At 34.7% G+C, this 22,336-nt stretch overlaps 1 protein-coding gene across 3 annotated transcripts; it reads left to right on the top strand.

Annotated features, from left to right (window-relative positions):
• Positions 1–6,908: 6,908 nt before the first annotated feature.
• On the top strand, positions 6,909–21,783 carry LOC106775704 (MAG2-interacting protein 2). 3 transcript variants are annotated; one of them, XM_022786606.1, is made up of 13 exons: positions 6,909–7,364; positions 7,450–7,498; positions 7,580–7,753; positions 7,854–8,055; positions 8,248–8,423; positions 9,681–9,941; positions 10,152–10,683; positions 12,454–13,424; positions 16,008–16,096; positions 16,267–16,626; positions 16,945–18,169; positions 18,346–18,611; positions 18,959–21,783. In XM_022786606.1, exons 1-13 carry the CDS (start codon positions 7,281–7,283, stop codon positions 21,542–21,544), a joined length of 6,975 nt encoding a protein of 2,324 aa, XP_022642327.1. In that variant the 5' UTR covers positions 6,909–7,280; the 3' UTR covers positions 21,545–21,783. The 3 variants fall into 3 exon arrangements, with proteins under 3 accessions (XP_022642327.1, XP_014518347.1, XP_022642328.1); XM_014662861.2 differs by having other exon boundaries at positions 9,681–10,683; XM_022786607.1 differs by lacking the exons at positions 6,909–7,364; positions 7,450–7,498; positions 7,580–7,753; positions 7,854–8,055; positions 8,248–8,423 and having other exon boundaries at positions 9,801–9,941; positions 10,030–10,683.
• The last annotated feature ends 553 nt before the right edge of the window (positions 21,784–22,336 follow it).

The following is a 22,336-nucleotide window of genomic DNA, read 5'->3' as shown; positions in this document are numbered from 1 at the left end:
AAACTGATTTAATGAAAAAAAAATGTATATATTTATTGTAAGATTCCATTTTAGTAGAATAAATTTATCAAAATAAAACATTACATGGATGATTACTTACCATAAATTATCGATACCGATGAAAAAGATCTTACACTTGGAGAATAAAACTATATGTATGTTGCTATTTCATTCTCAACCTCATTCTGAAAAGACGTCATCCCTAAGCTCACACCATTTAAGGTGATCATTGCAAAAGAAAAAACACACACAAACAAACAACATAAAAACAAGGGTAAGCTAGTGGTGAAACAATCTATCATCATAAAATAAAATTCATCATATATTGTATAACACTCATAATAAAACATTCATCATAACCATATCACATACTTAGACTTGACTCACCCGGATATAATATGAATGTCGAGTTATGGTGGTCTATGCACTTGTGGTGGCCTCTACTGTAAATGGTTTCGCGCTACCACACTTACAAGGTTAATCCTCAAACGCAGTTTTGCCAAATGAAGAAAGACCCTTAGGTTAAGATCTCCTGCTACTCTCCACGACATAACCATCCATCTCTACTTGAGTTGGGTTATTGAGTGTTTCAGGATAAACCTCCAATACTTAACTCCGCCATTCACACAAACAATAACACAGGACATCACCATGTAACCTCTTCATGAGGATCATGGAATTACGTCCATCAATACTACTCACATAATCAACCACATTTTCATCATCCTTATAACCTTCTCATAATCATATATACATACATATACTTCAACCAACATTGTATACTATCACATGAAACCTCAAAACCTTCATCACATAACGGATCAACAATCCTATCAAGTATCACAAAATAGCTAATAATAAAATTGACTCTCTATTGCACAATGAAAATTGATAATAAGATTTCTTAGGTTCATAAGAGAATAATGAAATACATAGATCATGTGTATAGGTGAATTTGGTTTAGATTAATAAAAGAAATGTACATTATTGGTGGTATTAATTGATTAGACTAAAGTTTCTGTTTTAACCTATTATGTTATTAACATAATCTATTAGACTATACTTTCTATGTTAATTTATTATGTTATTAACATAACCTATTAAGCTATACTTTCTCTTTTAATCTATTATGTTATTAACATAATATGTTAGGCTATACTTTCTATTTTAATCTATTACGTTATTAACATAATCTATTAGGCTATACTTTCTGTTTTAATCTATTATGTTACTAACATAATCTATTAAAACTAGAAATTATGACCAAAACAAATTTTATGACTATGAACATTTTCTCAGACTCATATTAGTCCACCAACTGCATAACTAAGTTTAAATACACTTGTTAGCACACCTAAACACCTCAGATTACTCTCAACCCTTCTGTTTCAAGTTCTCACCATGTAAAACCTCAAAATTTGACTAAAAACACTTAAGAACTCACCCTAAGATGACCCTAACAATTTTTACACCAATTTTTTCTTATTTGAAAGCCTAGACAAGTTATAATAGATCTAATAGCATACCTTTAACTTCCCAAAATAGTTTACACTCATTGATTCAAAGTCTCACTACTCAAAACCTCTCTTTCACACTAAAAAGACTCCAAAACTACCCCAAAGAACTACCTCTTTATTCCATATTAGATTTCACTCAATGAACACTTCTAACAAGTCTCAAATGATCATATAACAGTGCTAAATCAATTACTTCCTCACTCCAACACTTGTCTCTCAAACTAAACCATCAAAACCTCTATTTGACCTAAAATACAAGTAATTGACTCTTCTTTACTTTAAACACTTTAAATTCAGTTTTAAACCATCATACAACTTCACCATGCATAATTATGACAACAAAGGCATAATAAACACACCATATAAAACATTCAACCGTCACATAATAATTGATCATCATTTAAACACCATGAATATTAACACAAACCTACAATTTCACTCAATCAAATTATCATACATGCAAGCACTAAATTTACACAACAAACATAATAGAAATAAAAACACTAGTTTCCTTTACCTTGCATTGAAACCATTGAACTCTAAGAATGTCGAAACCCCTACTTCTGACTCAAGGAACTCTTGAAATACATACAAATCACCAAATTGTGATCGGAGTGAATCCTTAGAATCACATATTAACAAAGAACTAGAAAACAAATACCAAGAACACATGTAAAGAGGTTCTTCTAAAATGATCATAGTCAGAAAATTAAAGAAAAAGATGGTAGAAACTTACTTGCTCAAAATCAAGAATTGATCGGTTAAAAATATAAATTACTCAACTGTGATTTTATAGGAACTTTCTGATCATCAAACAAATGATCGAGGAGTAAGATAATCTAGAGAGAAGGTAGAAAGAACTGAGAGGAATAATTTTAAAGAGATAATTTGTATTTTAAGTAATGAGACGAGTTTAAGAAATTCTATTTATATTAATGAATTATTTTAAATTTTAAAAAGACTCGATCTTATTATTTTAAAATATCTATCAATTTTAATACTCTATTTTCTAAGTTCTGGTACACTTATTTAAGATGGCTAGATTCTTTAAAATGAAAATAATATTCTACTACAATTAAGCACATGAAATTCCTTAATCAAGTAATAAGAATATTTTCACATAATCTCTTAAAAAACTTCCCTCCTTAATCTCGATGTGTTTATTATGCAGAGCACAGGAAATAATTGAGGTGCTCATGATTTGATATGATATATTGCGATAATGGGTGGTGGTGAGAGCTAAGTAATCTCATTGAATAAAAATTTCTAGAAGAAAGCTTTCATCAAATAATGATAGTGAAAAGAAATATCATTCAGTATAATTATTTTAATAACTTTTTAGTAAGATTTACTATAATAAAATTATATAATTGAAAAGCATTCTCAAATAATAATAGTGTTGTGTATCTTATGAAAAAGAAAATATTGGAAGATTTATTTATTAATTTAATTCTATATTATTGGGATAATCAAGATTATAATAGATTAAAGTTAAAATAAAACCATTTTAATTAATGGACACTATTTTAAAATGATAACATGATCAATAAAAAAATATTCCTCCTTAAATGTATAACCAATATTTAATCCAAATTTATATATATGAAATTTTTTTTGTTAGGAATAAATGTTACAAAAGGGTCCTAATTTAGATCAACATAATTTAAAATAGATAGATTCCTAAGTACACAACACAACGCATGAGGTTCTTTTGGTCCAAAGGTGAAGGGTCATGGTGTTTGGCTTTGGTTAATGGTTATTCACTTTACCACCATTAATTATTTATGTATTTATTCAAACCACATGTTTAGGATGAGGAGAACGAAACATTTGTAAAACCATCAATTCAAGATGCTCTCTTCATAATTAAAAATAAAAACAATAAATTTGGTGCTATTTCATAATAATATATTTAATTGAACTACCTTTATTGTAGAATTAAGTTTTTTTTATTGATTTTCGAAATTTTAATGTTATTGTATAAAACTTTTTGTGAAAAGGAGCTTATTTTTGTAAAATATTAGAAAGGGTTAAATATGTTTTTCGTCCCTTAACTATTGGGCTGTTTTTGTGTTTAGTTCCTCTTTTAACCTATAGTACAATTTAGTCCTTCAACTTTCGAAAACTATGGTTTTAGTCTTTTTTACCAAATTTTTAAACTTTATTTGCTGTTTCAAGCACGTTACATTATAGCATTTGGATTGTTTACACTGTTTGACATATTTTTGCTTCAATGTTAACTGAGAAACGCGTTTGAAACAACAAATAAAGTTCAAAAAATTTGGTAAAAATGACTAAAACCAGAGTTTTCTAAAATTGAAGGACTAAATTGTACTATAGTTTGAAAGAGGGACTAAACACAAAAACGGCCAATAATTGGGGGACGAAAAACATATTTAACCCTATTAGAAACTATCTTAAATATTAAAATAATGATTACAGAAGTTCTAAATAATATTTTAATAAATTTTGTATCATCCGTAAATTTTAATTAAATTAAACAAATACATGCATATTCATATATATATATATATATATATATATATATATATATATATATATATATATATATATATATCTAATCTATTTCACTTTTCTAGATAAAGAATATATTCGTGTTTATTCTGGCATGGTACTATAAGTTATCTTTTATTTATTTTATGAAAATGGTATGGTTAATTTCCTTTTCTAGCACCCAGATAACATTGACTTGACACATCATTCAAAGGCTTTCATTACTCAGAATCACATTCTTGTGAAATTTAATAACTATAATATCACTTCCATGCAAAGTTAAGTAATCAATATTTTCACCTCTTTCATTGAATTCTCAAGTTTTATTCTATTTATAACAAAGTCTATCCAATTAGATTTAATGTAACAATTATTCAAAATACGGTGACCATATTTTATGTCAATTATTACTCACTCCATTTCGAAGTAATAGTATATTGTTCTGGTTCTGAAATAATGGTCTTTTGGACTACATTTTATACTAACATTTGCATAAAATTTTGCTTAGGTGGATGTTATGGTTGTTATAGTTAAGACTATTTATTCTTGACTACAAGAAATATAATTCAAAATATTGTTATGATCAATGAGATAGTGAATATTATGAGTGAAAAGGTACATATTTAAAGTAGATTAAAAAGAATGACTAGATGAAAACTTTTATATGATAAATTAAGACATTTGAATCTATGTGAGAAATTGGTAAGTTGGATTAGAAGGTAGTTAGAGTAAAATACAATATTTATATTTGTTAATGAAAGTTTAGCAAAATAATTCAAAATGAAAAAAAAAAGTAATTAGTACAACTAATCCTACTTGCTCAGCTAAGTAATCCAATGAAAGAAAGTAAAAACAATGGTTTTAGGTGTTAAAATTCATAAAATATGTTAATGAGATGATATTTTACTTTGACACACATTATGAGATGCTTTGAAGTTGCTTTCAGAATATGTTTTGTAACATGAAAATGGAGGAGAGATTCATGGAAAGTATGTTGGTATATTTGAATTACCGTTTACTTAGGAATACTAATAGGTACAAGTTCAATAAGAATAGAAATATGTCTCAATGTCTCACTGTAAACCACAAATATGTTGGAAACTTTATTAAGATTAATTTTATATCCTATATGGGTCTTGATATGAAAGGAAGAATTCCAAGATATGGAACAACAATGTAAGAAAAATATGTTAAATATTGTAAGTTGGATATGTTCGGGATGCAATAATGATAGTGTTTAGAGATATAACTTTGTAAACATTTTTTTATGGGTTGTGTCATCTATGTCCTATTTTAATATTTATTTAAATTTATTTGTTAAAATTATTTAAAAATATGTGTTTTGGGAAATAGGGTCAAAAGTCAACAGTTTAAAGTATGTTGAATTATCTAAAATTTAAAATTGTTTTAAGGGTTAAATATGTTTTTAGTCCTTATATTTTGGGGTGATTTTAGTTTTAGTCCCTCTTTCAAACTAAAGTACAATTTAGTCCTTCAACTTTAGAAAACTCTGGTTTTAGTCCTTTTTACCAAATTTTTTTAACTTTATTTGCTGTTTCAAACGTGTTTCTCAGTTTATATTGAAGCAAAAATGTGTCAAACAGTATAAACAATCCAAATACTATAATGAAACGTGCTTGAAACAGCAAATAAAGTTAAAAAAATTTGGTAAAAAGGACTAAAACTAGAGTTTTCTAAAGTTGAAGGACTAAATTGTACCTTAGTTTGAAAGAGGGACTAAAACCAAAATCGCCCTAAAGTATAGGGAGTAAAAACATATTTAACCCTTGTTTTAAAATCTAAGTTCTCTGGTAAATGTTAGTTCAAACCATTCAGAGATATTTGCAGAAGATATTCTGATATCAAAGTCAGTTTAAGATTGATACACATTAAATACAAGTTACCTACCTCCTTACCTCAAATTTGTATTCAAAGGTTTTAGAGTAAACTTTTTATTAACATCGGTCCAATCACATCCCAATTGTGGATAATCACACTTTAACTCTAAATTGATCAATATTAAGATTAATTGTCCTAATCCATGACTGACCGGTTCACTGTCCGATCTTGATGGTGGCTCACTCATGGATCCTACTAAAAGGAGGCTATCTGTCCATTCTGTGATTGACTAGACAATCATAGGGTACAACATGTCATCCAAAAGTTTTGAAAAAAAAATCTCTAATATGAATATTGTTGGCAAAATATGCTTATTAAATGTTGTTTTTTGCAATTTTTTTTCTAACGTTCTTTAAATAATCATGTGGCTCGAAAAGTAATTCCTTGGGATGACAAGGGAAATTAAGAAGAAAAATATATTGAATAAAATGAAGAAAGTTAAGCGATTCAGTTCGAGGTTATATGTTTTCTACTTTATGTCTTAATATCCAAATCTTCGTTTTCGTCATTGTTTGTCCTGAATTCAAGTTCGGTCAAACTAAAATATTACGTCCGATGCTGAAGTGAGTACATTCAACATTTCAGATTAACCATGACCTAATTATAATCTAATTGAAATTGTTGGTAACTATAAGCTAATTAGTTATAATGGTAATATCGCGAAAGTTGGATCATTTGACGCATTATGAGAAATGATCGTCTGATTTAATAAACCTAACAGAAGAATCATACAGTACACAGATTCTGAAACCCAAGTCTATCTTAATGGATGAAGGGGTTTATAATATGTGATCGTTTTGGTGATACGATGGTGGCTTTCGATTGTTCATGACCTTTCGCTCTCAGGAGCTAAACCACTCGCGTAAATTTGACTATTAAGAGAAAGGTTATAAGAGTTGATTAGCGACACAAATTTAATTTTCCGCACTTGGAAAGCGAATGAGAGGCGTCGGAACAATTGGAAAACTCTACTGAGGAGAATGAGGAAAGGAGGTGCAACAAAACTCGTAGGAGAATGAGAGGCGCAGGAGGTGCGATGCAAGAGAATGAGCGGAAAGAGGTGTAAAGAGATTTTATTATTTAGTGGGTGCAGGAGGTAAAACAGAGGTGCAGGAAGAAATTTTCTTTTAGGGGGTGCAGGTTCAAATTACAGGAAAAAATGGGCTTAGATGGGATATGCAGAGCGGTGACCCAATCAGCATGTTCTGTACAAAAAATAGCGATGATCGAGAAATGGGAATGAACCACCGAAACGGAAGACGGAAGTCAGCTATCTCCGGCTTTGTTAGTCGAACGCGGTGCAGTTTTTGAGGTGCGGGGTTTTGGAGAAGACACAGTAACGGTTTCCACATGGAGGTGGTGCTCTACGAGACACGACATCACGCTTCCAATTACCCTCCTCAACACCAAGACCGTCTCCATCTCCAACAACAGGTCACACTCTTCTCCCTCTTTTCTTTCTTCTCTTCATATTCGCGCTCTAATTCCCTCGCTTTCGTTCACCATTCTTCCATTTCAGGCAAACGAAAGCGCCAATGCTTCCTTCTTCTCCTTGCTTTCTTCTCGAGGTAACTCTCGCCTTCTCTTTGACTTCGTTCAATCCTGATCAGCGCTTGTTCTTTGGATCCAACTAATGTTTCTTCCTGAAGGTGTGAGCCATCTCAAAGATAAATGGACTGGATACAAGCAACCGAAGAGACTCAGAAGATTGGTGTCGCTGTTCGTTTCCGCCACAGCCAAACACGTTGCAGTTGCGGCGGGAAATCGTATATCGATTTTTAGTAAAGAGGACGACTATCAAAATCCATGCGCCATTTTCACCAGTGAGATTTATTAATTTGTTTATTTAATTTCTCTCTGAAATTTGTTTTGTACTGAATGGTGGAAACGCAATTAGATTCTGATAAGCAATTGGTTCCTTAGGTCCTAGTCTTGGTACGTTTAGTTTAGGAACTTGGTCTGAAGATGAAGAAGTTCTTGGAGTTGCGGACGACTCTGATACACTCTATTTTATCAAATTCAGTGGCGTAGTTGTCGCAGAAATCTCGAAGAAAAATCTGAAAGTCTCTTCTCCAATTGTTTCCCTATTTTCTGATGTCGATTTGGATACAAGCGAGTCTTACTTGTAAGTTTCTTTTCTTTTTCTGTGTTTTTATATACCATACAACTTACAAGGAATGGGAAATATGATTATTTTGTTGCTGATCTCGAAAATATGGTCATTCTGTAATTGTTTCAAAACAATGTTGATTGTTGAGAACTACTTGGCGTAGGAGATGGAATATCGGTTTGAAATGTTGCACTTTTTGAGGTGTAGGTTCTCCGTTGTTACATCAGATGGTTTGGTTCAGAAAATTGAGATCAGCCCTGGCCAAAGGGGCTCTACCTTTCGCAATTACATTTCTAATCGCACGATTGATATTTGCAACAATATTTTCTGCTTTGATCACCATAGTGAACTTAACCTTTTTGTGGCTGTTCACAAGAACTCTGGTATGTTTGTTTTTGGTTGGTTATTTTCTCAATTATTCTCTGTTATGTAAGTGTGGGTTCTGAATTTAGGCTGTGAATTATTATATTATTATATTATTATATTATATAGACAAATCAATGTAGGCTCCCTTTTACTTCTGACTGCTGATCTGATACTGGAAGAAACTTCGCTCTCGACATGGTGAAAGATTATGCAGGAAATGTGGATGGGTTTTGGATATTTGCTTCTGTTAGTGTCATGTGTTAACCTTTCACCTGATCCATTTCAGCCAATTTTGCAAGGGTGAACAAAGCAATCAATGGAATATCTTAATAAATATTCTCAAAAGCAAAAGAAACCTTGTTCTGATTATGAACCTTTACCTCTTCTGCAGTAAAAATAAAAAAGACTTTTTCTTTATAATCTGAGAAGTTGGTTGTTAGTTTAAATAGTTATAGTAAATCCAATACAAAGTATTGGTGGGTTTTCGTCTACTAGAAGGTTTGGACCATATTAACGAACAATTAAAGTTTTTACATGTTTAGTTCCCTATTAAAAGTATCTAATTAAGGGTCTAAACTGTAAATATGTATCTTACATTACGTACATATTCTAATTTTTCTATTTTATACTCAATGTTGTAGAGATGAGAATGTTGGGTTTGAAAAGTGAACCTAACTAGGAAAGATAGGATTAGAAGTGATCGAATTAGACACTAAAATCTTGCCTTAGTTTGTTTAGGAATATGTGAAGAGACTAATAGAAGTCCAAGAAAGGAGAGTAGGTTATGTGGAGGTTAGCCCTATTAGAGCCAGAGGAAGACTAAGAAAAACTACATCAAAACTATGAAGAAGGATTTAGAGCTAGAGGTCCGTGGTCTCATGGACATAATTCACATTAGAACATTCTACCATTGTTTGACCCATGTAGTTGACCCACCTAATAGGATTTTGTTACTGTTGTTTAATTTGGGAAGAGATTATTTCACTGATTTCAAGCCTTAGAATACATATGGAAAACTATATTTTTTATTTGGATAATGGACATGAGTAATTCCATTAATGAACTTATATTGTGTGCTTGATTCAAATTTCAAAAACATATTTTATCATCTGCACCTGTACTTCTTCCATATTCTCTAACAACTTTTCCGATTTTATTAATCAGGTATTCTTGAAATATGGATAATAGAGTTAGTGTTTCTACAAGTCATTAATATCTATTAAACATTATTTGTCCAAGTTCTTCACTGATTTTACTTATGTATATATCTTCAGGATCTAGCCATCTTTCTCTGTTGCGGAGGAATTCAAGTACAGAACTGGAGCAGTTGTTCTCTTTGCAATTTGAGGGATTATATTTAAAGCCAAAAGATTACAGAGGTCTCCTGACATGTGCAAAGGTGCTAATTTCACCACAGGCTTCATTCGTTGCTACTCTAGATTTAACAGGGTGCTTGCATATTTTTAAGCTGGACAAAGAAGGCCTCACACTCTCCCGGTTTGTCTTGGGAGAGAGAGATGATTCACCAACGTCTGGTAATTTATCAAATGGAGTGAACAAATCTTGTGTGGGTTTTATGGATTTTACTTGGTGGTGTGACCATATCCTTGCCATTGTAAACAGGAGTGGTGTAGTTATGTTGATTGACATCCTTAGTGGTTCTATAGTTCCAGAAGAGGATCATGCATATTTTTTACCTGTTCTGGAAAGAGCACTGAAATATAAGGGCTGTGTTTTTCTTTTAGCAAGTCAATCATCGAAAGAAGAAGGTGATGCTTTGCATGTTGGATCAACAGAAGAGTTGCATCAGGCAGATTGGATTATTGAAGATAGGCCTAATCAATTTCACCTTTCGAGATTTCTCTGGCACCTTGTTTCATTTACTGAGAAGACTGTCCCGGAAATGTATAGTATACTGATTAGCAAGAAAAAATATCAGTCTGCACTGGATTTTGCTGATAGTCATCGATTGGATAAAGACGAGGTTCTGAAGTCACAGTGGTTGAATTCTAGCGATGGAGTAAATGAAATAAAAAACATTTTGTCAAATATTAAGGATAAAAATTTTGTACTTTCTGAATGTATTAATAGAATTGGAGTGACAGAAGATGCTGTGAAGGCTTTGCTAGATTATGGTCTACGCATCACTGACCATCATAAATTCTCAGAAGTAGATGATGATAATTCTAGTAAAGTCTGGAATCTTCGACTTGCCAGACTTCAAATCTTACAATTTAGAGACAGGCTGGAAACATACCTTGGAATAAACATGGGCAGGCAAGTTACAGATGTCTATTTTGTTAAAATAAATTATATTTTTTATGCTTTTGTTAAATCTAGAAGTTTTTTCTACATGTTTTTCTTTTTCTATTTTTTATTAAAATTGATATATCATTGAGAAGAAGATGAGTTAGCACAGAGGATAGGGAAATTTGCCAATTAAAAAAAGTGGAGGATAGGGAAATGAGAATCCTCTTTAACAGAAGCAAAGCATAGGATAGAGTAAACATGAATTAGGCATAGTTGTCAAATACCTCAGCATATTTTCGTGGGAGGAATATTGAATAAATGGTAAATCTTAATTTTAAGTTCCTTAAGATCAACTTCCAGGATGTGATTACAACAATTAAAAACTTTAACGTGCTTTGATCTATTTATTTCCTTTTGTTGACAATGTTGCTATGAAATAATGAAAGAGATGAGAGGAAATCTCCTTTGTGTTGAATATACACATAGGGTCCTTTATTTATAATAGAAGAAATATGGGCTAAGCCCAAAATACAAATAAGAAATATAAACAAACTAAATAAGAAATATAAACTAACTAAAGATAAGAGATAAATATAAACTAAATATAATATTTCTAACACTCTCCCTCAAGCTGGAGCATACAGATTGTATGTACCAAGCTTGTTACTAAAATAATCCATAAAGACTTGGTGAAAATATCTGCTTCTGCACTCGAGAGACACCAAATTGCTGATGATTTGCAAGACGACGTAGAAGACAAAATACCAACCCAAAAGACTCGCCCTGAGCNACAAATATGGGAGGTTGCTCCATGTAAATCTCTTCTTGCAAATCGTCCTTGAAGAATGCCGCCATTGGATAAAGAGGTAATTGTTGGAGAGCCACCACGGCTATAAATAAACTAACAACAAACCATCTTTTCCATGAAAAAAGCATATATGGACGGGTCAAACGCAACAGTGAAAAGAGAGGCCAGAAGAGACAGCAACGGAAGAAGCCATGGATAAACAGGAGATAGAAAGAAACCCTAAAAATTCAACATGCTCCGATTGCCTCAACGACCACAAGAGGCGATTTGGATTGAGCGGTCGTCAGTTGATTCTGGAACTCCGGCGAGGTTCCAGCGAGATTCCGGCGAGATTCCGGCGAGATTCCGACGAAGGTCCGACGAGGGTCCGGCGAAAGGTCCGGCGAAGGTCCGACGAAAGGTCGGGTGAAGGTCCGGCGAAGTTCCGGCGAAGGATGATGACCGACGGCGAGTAACGGTGATGCACTGCGGATGCAGTGGCCTTTCTTGGCTGCAGCAGAATAACATAGGTTGAAAGACTTTTAGTAGGGGCTGCCGGCGGCCATGGCGGCCGGTCGCCAGCAAACAGCGAAGACAATGACTAAAGAATCAGAGAACCAGGCTCTGATACCATATGAAATAATGAAAGAGATGAGAGGAAATCTCCCTTGTGTTGAATATACACATAGGGTCCTTTATTTATAATAGAAGAAGCCCAAAATACAAATAAGAAATATAAACAAACTAAATAAGAAATATAAACTAACTAAAGATAAAAGATAAATATAAACTAAATATAATATTTCTAACAGTTGCAAATATCCATTTCCTTGAACCATAGCACGTTAACAAAACCTTAAGAGGTGTGTGTGTATATATACATAATTCCAAAAGATGACCATATTATTGATTTAGAATGAATGACCGATAGGATATTTGATCATTTACTATTGTTTAATAATTCTGATGGTTTCCACTGACTCAAAGTTCATTGACACAGTTTTCTGCAGGTTTTCTGTGCAGGAATATAGCAAATTCCGCATTATGCCTATTAATGAGGCTGCCATATCACTTGCTGAGAGTGGAAAAATTGGAGCACTAAACTTGCTCTTCAAGCGTCACCCATATTCTTTGTCTCTATTTATGTTGGAAATTTTAGCTGCCATCCCAGAAACTGTTCCTGTACAAATGTATGGGCAGCTTCTTCCTGGAAGGTCTCCCCCGTCTGGTTTTGCCGTGAGGCAAGATGATTGGGTTGAATGTGAGAAGATGGTTCACTTCATCAATGCATCAGTTAAAAACCATGACATTCTAATGCAAGTCAAAACTGAACCTTTTGTTAAGCATTTCCATGGATTTTCTTGGCCTTCAATTGATGAGCTCTCAAACTGGTATACAAATAGAGCTAGAGTGATGGATGATTTTAGTGGACAGCTGGATAATTGCCTCAGCCTGCTTGAATTTGCTCTTCGCAAAGGCATATCTGAATTACAACCTTTCCATCAGGATGTCTTATACTTGAATCAAATTATTTACTCCAACGATGATGATAGTGAAATCGGCTTCAGCATGAATCTTGCCAAGTGGTTAGAATTGTCAGACTATGAAAAATTTAAATTTTTGCTTAAGGGAGTGAAAGAGGAAAATGTAACTGAAAGGTTACACAATAGAGCCATTCCATTTCTGTGTGAAAAGTTTCGCAAGGTATCCTTAGGTGGAGATGTCACTGTTTCTGATTGTACAAATCGAAATATAGAGGAATCATTTTTAGTTAGATGGTTGAAGGACACTTCTGAGGAGAATAGATTGGACATATGCTTGGTGGTAATTGAAGAAGGGTGCAGAAACTTCCAAAGTAATGAGTATTTCAAAACTGAGGATGAAGCTGTTGATTGTGCTTTGCAATGCATATACTTGTCCACAGTTATAGATAAGTGGAGTACTATGGCTGCTATACTATCTAAAGTTTCTCAAATACAAGGTGAGTTTGAATATTAGAGCTGGAAAAAATGTTTTGTAATGAATCCAGTTTTCTGTACCGATCTTCATTCAATGCTTCAAATCTGCATGGTATATTTTTCAGATGCGTGAACTGCTAATCTAAAAAGCAAAATAACCCAAAAATCTTAAAATGGCTTTAACTTTCCATGCTAACCTTCCTCTAAACTTACATCCTTTGTCTTGTTGGTCCCTTGTGTAACAAATTTGTGTCAGTTTTTGTGTTAATCCTGGAATACAAGATTATGCTAAGTGTTTCTTGCCTAATCATTTTCTTTCACTGTATTGTCTCCTGTGCTGAAAAGGTCTTGTTTTAGTCATTCAACGTGGATGAGAATTATGCTTGCAATTCTGTTATCCAATGTTGTTTTGCTGCCTGTGTTGTACATTTAATTGACATACTTGTGTTGTTAAGGTAAGTTGTGCACATCTGATAGGATATAATATGATAGGTTATAATGGGTAATAGGGCAGGACAGAGGAAACAATTGAGGAATTAATTGTTGTTGGGTAGTTAGAAGTGGGCTGCATTTATAAGAAGGCAAGGGGGATCTGGTAGAGGGGAGCTCTTGATATTCAGTGTACAGACAGGAGTTTGTTCCTGTGGTAGGGAGAGTGCTCCCTTGGGGAAAGATTGTAAACACTACATTCTTCGACCAAAGAAGCAATATACATTCATATTCTTTCTTTTGTGTGAGTGGGTACTGGGAGGAGTGAAAGATTGGTTTCTTGACAAAAGAAACCTAACAAATTGGTCCGACCTGCCAGATCCCTTAGAGAGGAGAACCTGATGGAAGGAAGAATCAATACTTTGGAAGGAAGAGACAATACTGTGGAGAGATGGGCCAGCGAACAAAAAAAGGTGTTAGAAGAATGGACAAGAAATATCCAAGAATTGAAAGAAGTGATATTGGAAGACCAAAATCAAGAAAGGAACTCAAAAGGAAGGGAGAAATCTCTTGACAGAGCAAGAAGGGGAGGGAAAGAGGAATTTCTGCAAGACAACAAGAAAGGAAAGAAAGGAGTAAAGAAGGTTAGGGATGCTGTGAAAGACAGTCTGCAAAACATCAAGAAAGCCAAGAAATTCTCTGAAGAAAGAGACTACTTGGCTAATGATGAAGAAAAGAAGGAAGAAAGATACCCACAGAGTAGTGCAAAATGGAGAACTACCCAAGAAATAAAAGAAATTGAAGAATATCAAGATTCAGATAAAGGACTTAGCAAGAAGTGAGAAATTTGTCATGAAAGGAAAGAAAGAGGGAAAAATGGGGAGGGATATTGTGAAAGGTAGTCTGCTAGACATCAAGACATCCAATAAACCATCATATGGAGGAGAAAATTCAACCAATGGGGAGAAGAAAAGAGAAACGGATATCAATGAAGAGGGGAATGTTGTTATCATTACATGAGGGAGTAGAGTGGCAAAAGTTGCTCTTTTGGGAAGGAAAGAGAAAGAGATATCAATGCAAAAGACAAAAAAGTGATGGAGACATTGTTGGTGTTGCTACCCAGGAAGTGGCAAAAACTGCTGCTTCTAGGGGAGATAGTGGGTAGGTTGTGGTGTGCATATCAAAACACTGAAGAAGGGTAAAGACAGGAAAGAAAGCAGAATATGATGGGAACAGGGTGACTATTATGGTTGGAAATAAAGTAGAAGATGCAACTATTTTGAGTGGAATGATGATGATGAAGAAATTGGATGGTCAGATCAACAAGTTCTTTCCCTTTTAGCTTCTAGGATGAACAAATCTGGGCAAGGAGAGGGCTTAGCCAGTTGCTATAAAAATACTAAAAACATTTTGGGGTTGGAAGAAGAGAAAAGAATTCACGATCATTCATCAGAAAATTGTTAAAATCCAGGCCCATGTAAGTGGTCACTGGGTCAGAAGGTAGTATAGAACAATCATATGGTCCATGGGAATTCTGGAAAAGAAGCAACTCTTAAAGGAGTCGACAATTCTTTCATATAGACCACCACCCAAGCCTCCAGACCTGAATTGGAGGGTAGCTGCCAGTGGGTTCCCTTCTTATGATGAAGACGAGCCATGGGAACAAGCATTACTATACCAACCTTGAGGACAAGGTTGTTTTGCAGCAGGGTGTAATGATAAGATATAATATGATAGGTTATAATGGGTAATAGGGTAGGATAGAGGAAACAATTGAGAAATTAATTGTTGTTGGGTAGTTAGAAGTGGGCTGCCTTTATAAGAAGGCAAGGGGGGTCTGGCAGAGAGGAACTCTTGATATTCAGTGTATTGACAGGAGTTTGTTCCTGTGGAAGGGAGAGTGCTCCCTTGGGGAAAGATTGTAAACACTACATTCTTTGATTACAAAAGCAATATACATTCATATTCTTTCTTTTGTGTGTGAGTGGGTACTGTGAGGAGTGAAAGATTGGCTTCTTGACAAAAGAAACCTAACAAACTTTAATCCCAACACTTACCAATGACAAATGCTGCAAATCTATGTGTGCCTGCATGTGTTGTTGTGAATTGGTGTAGATTTCATGTGGCTAATTCAGTTGCATTAGTTCCAATCTATTTACGAGTAAATTATTGAACAGATGGTGCATCTCAAGTTGAGGACCTTGAGAGAAGACTTAAAATTGCTGAAGGTCACATTGAAGCAGGGAGGCTTTTGGCATTTTACCAGGTTGGTATTTTGACCTCTATGCCCAACCAAATTTGTGTAACCAATGTGTGTGTCACTACTGCTTGAATTGCACAATTTTTTTTCCACTATTTTGTAGAATGATTCTACAATTCTTGTTATTGTTTTTTAGCTATGTTGTGTTTACTATGTTGTTTTATGGATCTATACAGGTCCCAAAGCCATTAAACTTTTTCCTAGGTGCTCAGTCAGATGAAAAGGGTGTAAAACAGATCATACGTCTTATTCTTTCTAAATTTATTCGTCGTCAGCCAAGCCGATCAGATAGTGAATGGGCCAGCATGTGGCGTGATATGCAGTATTTGAGGGAAAAGGCATTTCCTTTCCTTGACCGGGAGTATATTTTGACTGAATTTTGTAGAGGACTGCTCAAAGCTGGGAAGTTTTCTCTTGCAAGAAATTACTTGAAGGGTACAAGTTCAGTTGCTTTGGCTTCTGAGAAGGCTGAAAGCCTTGTCATTCAAGCAGCTAGGGAGTACTTCTTCTCAGCTTCGAGTCTTTCTTGCTCTGAAGTAAGATTGCCTTTAACAGCTTATTATCTGTAACATCTAATGCTTAAAATCTTTGTTAGCCTTTCTCATGATAATCCATCATGTTATCACAACCATGCACTCAAATGTAAGAACGATTATGCAAAATATTTTGTTTTTCTTAGTAGTGATTGAAATGAGAGTTTTTAATATACATTGTGCTCTTGTTAACTGTCTTCTAAATCACTTCAAAACACCATTTTTTTTTCTTCTTGATAGTCTTCTATACGCAGCTATGTTTGTGCTAACCAATGCTCAACTACATGAATTGATTAATTATGTTGCTACAATTTATTCCAGATCTGGAAGGCCAGAGAATGTCTTAATCTATATCCAAGTAGTGGAAATGTAAAGGTGGAGGCAGATATTATTGACGCACTTACTGCTAAACTTCCAAACCTTGGAGTGAATATTCTGCCTATGCAATTCAGGCAAATAAAAGATCCTATGGAAATTATAAAAATGGCAATCACAAATCAAAGTGGAGCATATTTTCATGTTGATGAACTTATTGAGGTTGCCAGACTTCTTGGCTTGAGGTCTGCTGATGACATATCAGCTGTTGAGGAAGCTATTGCTAGAGAAGCTGCAGTTTCTGGTGATTTACAACTGGCATTTGATCTTTGTCTTGGTTTGGCCAGAAAAGGACATGGTACCGTATGGGATTTATGTGCTGCAATTGCAAGAGGCCCTGCCCTTGATAATATGGATGTGGACTCTCAAAAGCAGCTATTAGGGTTTGCATTAAGCCACTGTGATGAGGAATCTATTGGTGAGCTTCTCCATGCATGGAAAGATCTAGATATGCAAGGCCAGTGTGAAATATTGATGATATCAACAGAGACAAATCCTTCCAAATTTTCAGTAGAAGGCTCATCTTTAAACTCCCTTCCAAATCAAAGTTTTCAAAATATACTAGATGTTAATGGTTGTTTTCAGGAATTTGATGGTATTGGTGATGACAATCAGGATGTTCATCTTCAGAAAGCTAGAGACACCCTTTCCATTGTTGCGAAAACCTTGGCTATTGGAGATCGAACTGATTGGGCATCAATCTTGACTGAAAATGGGAAAGTTCTGTCTTTTGCTGCTTCACAGCTCCCTTGGTTGATTGAATTAAGTAAGAAAGGAGAGCATCATAGGAAACTCAGTACCGGAAAGCAATATCTAAATATCAGAGCGCAAGCTGTGGTGACCATTTTGTGCTGGTTGGCAAGAAATGGATTTTCCCCAAGAGACAACCTGATTGCCTCTCTAGCAGAATCAATTATGGAGCCACCAGTCACCGAAGAGGAAGATATAATGGGGTGCTCCTATCTTTTGAATCTTGTTGATGCCTTCAATGGGGTAGAAATTATAGAAGAACAACTCAAAATAAGAAAAGACTATCAAGAAATTTGTAGTATCATGAGTGTTGGGATGGCATACAGCTTACTACATAACTCTGGACTAAAGACTGATCCTTCTCATCGGAGGGAGCTATTGAAGAGGAGGTTTAAGGAAAAGCATGCATCACCCAATTCTGGTGATTGTCTTTTTTGTTATTTTCTGTTAGTTGTATATTTATTCAGTAGTTGAACTATTTAAAATAGTTTGATGATCATGCTTGTGTTGATTGCGAATTTCTTTCTTCCACTATTTTTTTCTTACTTTTTTGCATCTGTAACTGACTAAGACAATGTTTTTATTATGTTTATTCAGACGATATGGATAAACTTGGCAAAGTACAATCCTCATTTTGGAGAGAGTGGAAATTGAAGTTAGAAGCACAACAACGTCTCACTGAACATTCCAGAGCGCTAGAAAAAATAATTCCTGGGGTTGAGACAGAGCGCTTTTTGTCCAGGGATTCCATCTATATTGAGAATGTTGTTATCTCTCTCATTGAGTCAGTAAAGTTAGAAAGAAAGCACATTTTGAAGGACATTTTAAAACTGGTTGACACGTATGACTTGAACTGTACTGAGGTATGAGGATTTGCAGGAATGCAATGAAACGTAAACAGTGAACAAAATACTGTTGCTTACAATGAAATTATTTGTCTCTTATTGTTCCTTATCCTATAATGTTGTAAAAGTTCTATTATTGGCTTTGGTAATCTCTTGGTAAATTCAGTGTCAAGTAGTATTAGTATCAGTGTAAAGTAGGTATGAACTTGTAGTTTTGTCCATCAGTGGTTTCAATTGAAGGGGTGTTCTATTATGAAAATTGTTTTCATCCAATCCTTAATTGCTTAGCTTTTTAAGTCAACTAGTTCTTTGAACAAAACGTAATATAATCCACTGATGAAACCTATTTTTTTTGTTTTTTTTAGGTGCTATTGCGTTACCTAACTGCTGTCCTTGTTTCTGATACTTGGAGCAATGATGATATTACTGCTGAAGTTGCAGGCTATAAAGGGGAAATAATCAGTAATAGTGAGAAAACCATTGAAACCATCTCAACAATTGTATACCCTGCAATTGACGGGTGCAACAAACTTCGCCTTGCTTATGTGTATGGCTTGTTATCAGAGTGCTACTTGCAACAGGAAAATACAAAAGACTTATCGTCAGTGCTGCAGGTTGATCATGTAAATGCCAATGTAAGCTTGGCACAATATTATAAGGTCATCGAGCAAGAATGCAAAAATGTATCCTTTATCCCTAACCTGAACTTCAAAAATATTGCTGGGCTACATGGTTTGAACTTTGAGTGCTTTAGTGATGAAGTTTATGCATGTATTGAGGAAAGTAGCTTGTCAGCTTTGTCAAAAATGGTACAGGCTCTTGTCAATATGTACGGAGACTCATTGCCTGATGGTTTCATGTCATGGCAGGATGTCTACAGGTATTACGTTGTAAGTTTGCTGAAAGATTTGGAGACTAAAGTTACTACTGATTCTAGCAATAGAACTCCTGAATATCTGCAAGGCTTTATAAACAAGCTTGAACAGAGTTATGTTTTGTGCCACGTGTATATTAAGCTTTTGAGTCGGCCTGATGCTTTGGGGATCATGAAGCAGTATTTTACCATAATCTTGCCTTTCTTCAGTTCATATGGACTCCTACCTGACAATTCAACATGGCAAGAGTGCCTTATTGTTCTTCTGAACTTTTGGATGAGGTTGACAGATGATATGAAAGAGATTGCATTGGAGAAAAATTCAGTAGAAACTGGTTGCTTCGATCCACAATGTTTAATGAATTGCCTGAAGGTTTTTATGAAATTGGTAATGGAAGATATCATCTCCCCTAGTCAGGGCTGGGGCAGCATATGTGGCTATGTCATTTGTGGCTTAAAAGGTGATTCTTCTGCAGAAATTTATAGTTTCTGCAGAGCTATGATTTTTTCTGGCTGCGGGTTTGGTGCTGTGGCAGAGGTTTTTACTGTTGCATCATCAGATTCTGGTTTAGCTTCTGATTGTGGCCAAGATTCTCCGGATCTTCCTCATTTTTATTTGCATATTCTTGAAGCTGTTTTGTCGGAATTGATCAGTGGATCCCATGAGAGCCAGAACCTGTATCATATATTGTCTTCTTTAAGCAAGCTAGAAGGTGACTTGAAGGTTATGCAATGTGTTAGACATGTAATTTGGGAAAGAATGGTCCAATTCTCTGATAATTTGCAGTTGCCAAGTTCAGTCAGAGTTTTTGTGCTAGAGCTAATGCAATTTATCTCGGGTAAAAACATTAGGGGTTTCTCTACGGAAATACTAGCCAATGTTCAACCATGGGAAGAATGGAATGAATCGATTTATGCTAGTAGAAAGAGCGAGACTGATGTTGACAACTCATTGCCAGATCACAAAGACTCTTCTAGTAGGGTTACAAACACTTTGATTGCTCTTAAATCATCTCAGCTTGCGGCCTCAATCTCTCCTAGCATGGAAATTACCCCTGATGATCTATTGAATGCAGACAAGGCGGTGTCTCGCTTTATGGGGTTGTGTGGAGAAGCTCGTGAAGATCTCCATTTTGATGTTCTTCTGGCTATTTTGGAAGAGTGGGATGGACTTTTCACTGCAGGGAAAGATGGAGAAACCATTGCTGAAGCAACTGATGGAGGAAATGACTGGAACAATGATGATTGGGACGAGGGATGGGAAAGCCTTGAGGGAGTAGACAATCCTGAGAAAGAGAAGATAGAAGACTCTGTTTTTGTTCACCCTTTGCATGTGTGTTGGGCGGAGATTTTCAGAAAATTCATAAGCCTTTCAAGGTTTACTGATCTGCTGAGACTTATTGATCAATCATCTTTAAAGCCTAATGCTGTGTTACTTGATGAAGATGATGCCTGCAGCTTAATCCAGATGGCAATTGGCATTGATTGCTTTCTGGCTTTGAAGATGTCACTGTTGCTGCCTTACAAAACATTACAGTTGCAGTGCCTGGGTGCAGTTGAGGGTAGCATCAAACAAGGCATCCCTCAATCAAGGAGCAAGGACTACGAGTTATTAATTTTAATTTTATCTTCTGGAATTCTTACTTCTATCATCACTGACTCTACCTATGGTACTATTTTCTCTTATATCTGCTATTTGGTTGGAAACTTATCCAATCAATCTCAACAAGTTCTGGTGCCAGGTAGAGGAATTCACAACAATGAAGATCATGAGAATCAGTTGCTTCTTTTCACAAGGATCCTTTTCCCTAATTTCATTTCGGAACTTGTGAAGGCTGATCAACATATTCTAGCTGGATTTCTAGTCACAAAATTTATGCATGGTAATGAATCACTCAGTCTCATTAACATTGCCGGGGCCAGTCTTAAGAGGTATATGGAAATGCAGCTGCAAATGCTACAGATCAGCGAATTCCCTGTTGAGACATGTAAAACATTGAAGAACACCGTTGGCCGTTTGAGAGGCAAACTTAGTAGTTTGATTCAATCAATATTGCCATTGGTTTCTGCTAGTTAGTTGATAACATTTTCAATTTGATTAGGTGGTAGCATTTGTATCGATTAAGATCCGGGGGGTTTTGTTGACCTACTATTTACATATATTTCGATTTGATTGAGATGAGTTACTTGGTCAAAGGAATGCTAGTTAGAGTTTTGAAAATTCATACATGTATATGTATATATGTATTTTCGGAAGTGGCGGAGACTTGTGTATTGGTTAATAATTAACTGTTTTCGCTTTGAGACTTGTGCATCTGTTTCTTACCTAACGAAGAGAAGGAGAAAAATCAGTTTATTTACTTTCATGCACAGAATATTAAAGTGGCAAATGAATGAAGAGTATGGAAGAATCGGTATCCAATAAGTAATGTGTATTGGAGAAAAATGTTTCATAGTTCGAGGGAAGATGTGAAACAAGTTTTTATTCATAAATTCTATGCTTCATACAAGTTTTTATTAAACATTTATGGCATGGCATACAATATGGAGAATTTTTTGCTCTAGCCAAATCGTTTATTATTTTTAATAGCTTGAGACGTTGTCTACAAAAATATTCCTTACTTTAATTACACACACTCAAGATATAATAACTAACAACATCAATTTGTCAATAATTAAATTAATTTAGGATGTAATACGTACTGGATATTAGAAAAAATATTACTAATTTCATTAATTAATTTACTGTATAATTTTTTTACACTATTAAACTCCGAAAGATATTGGCGCTGCAAAAAAAAATTGTATAAAGAATAATTACAAAAGCGGTAGGACGCGATCTCTTGAATGAATGGTTGACAGAGCGAGT

The sequence above is a fragment of the Vigna radiata genome, chromosome 10 (genome assembly GCF_000741045.1).
Source record: "Vigna radiata var. radiata cultivar VC1973A chromosome 10, Vradiata_ver6, whole genome shotgun sequence".
Classification (NCBI taxonomy): Eukaryota; Viridiplantae; Streptophyta; class Magnoliopsida; order Fabales; family Fabaceae; genus Vigna; species Vigna radiata.
The sequence above is the reverse complement of the archived record's forward strand: the minus strand, read 5'-3'. Positions and strand labels throughout refer to the sequence as shown.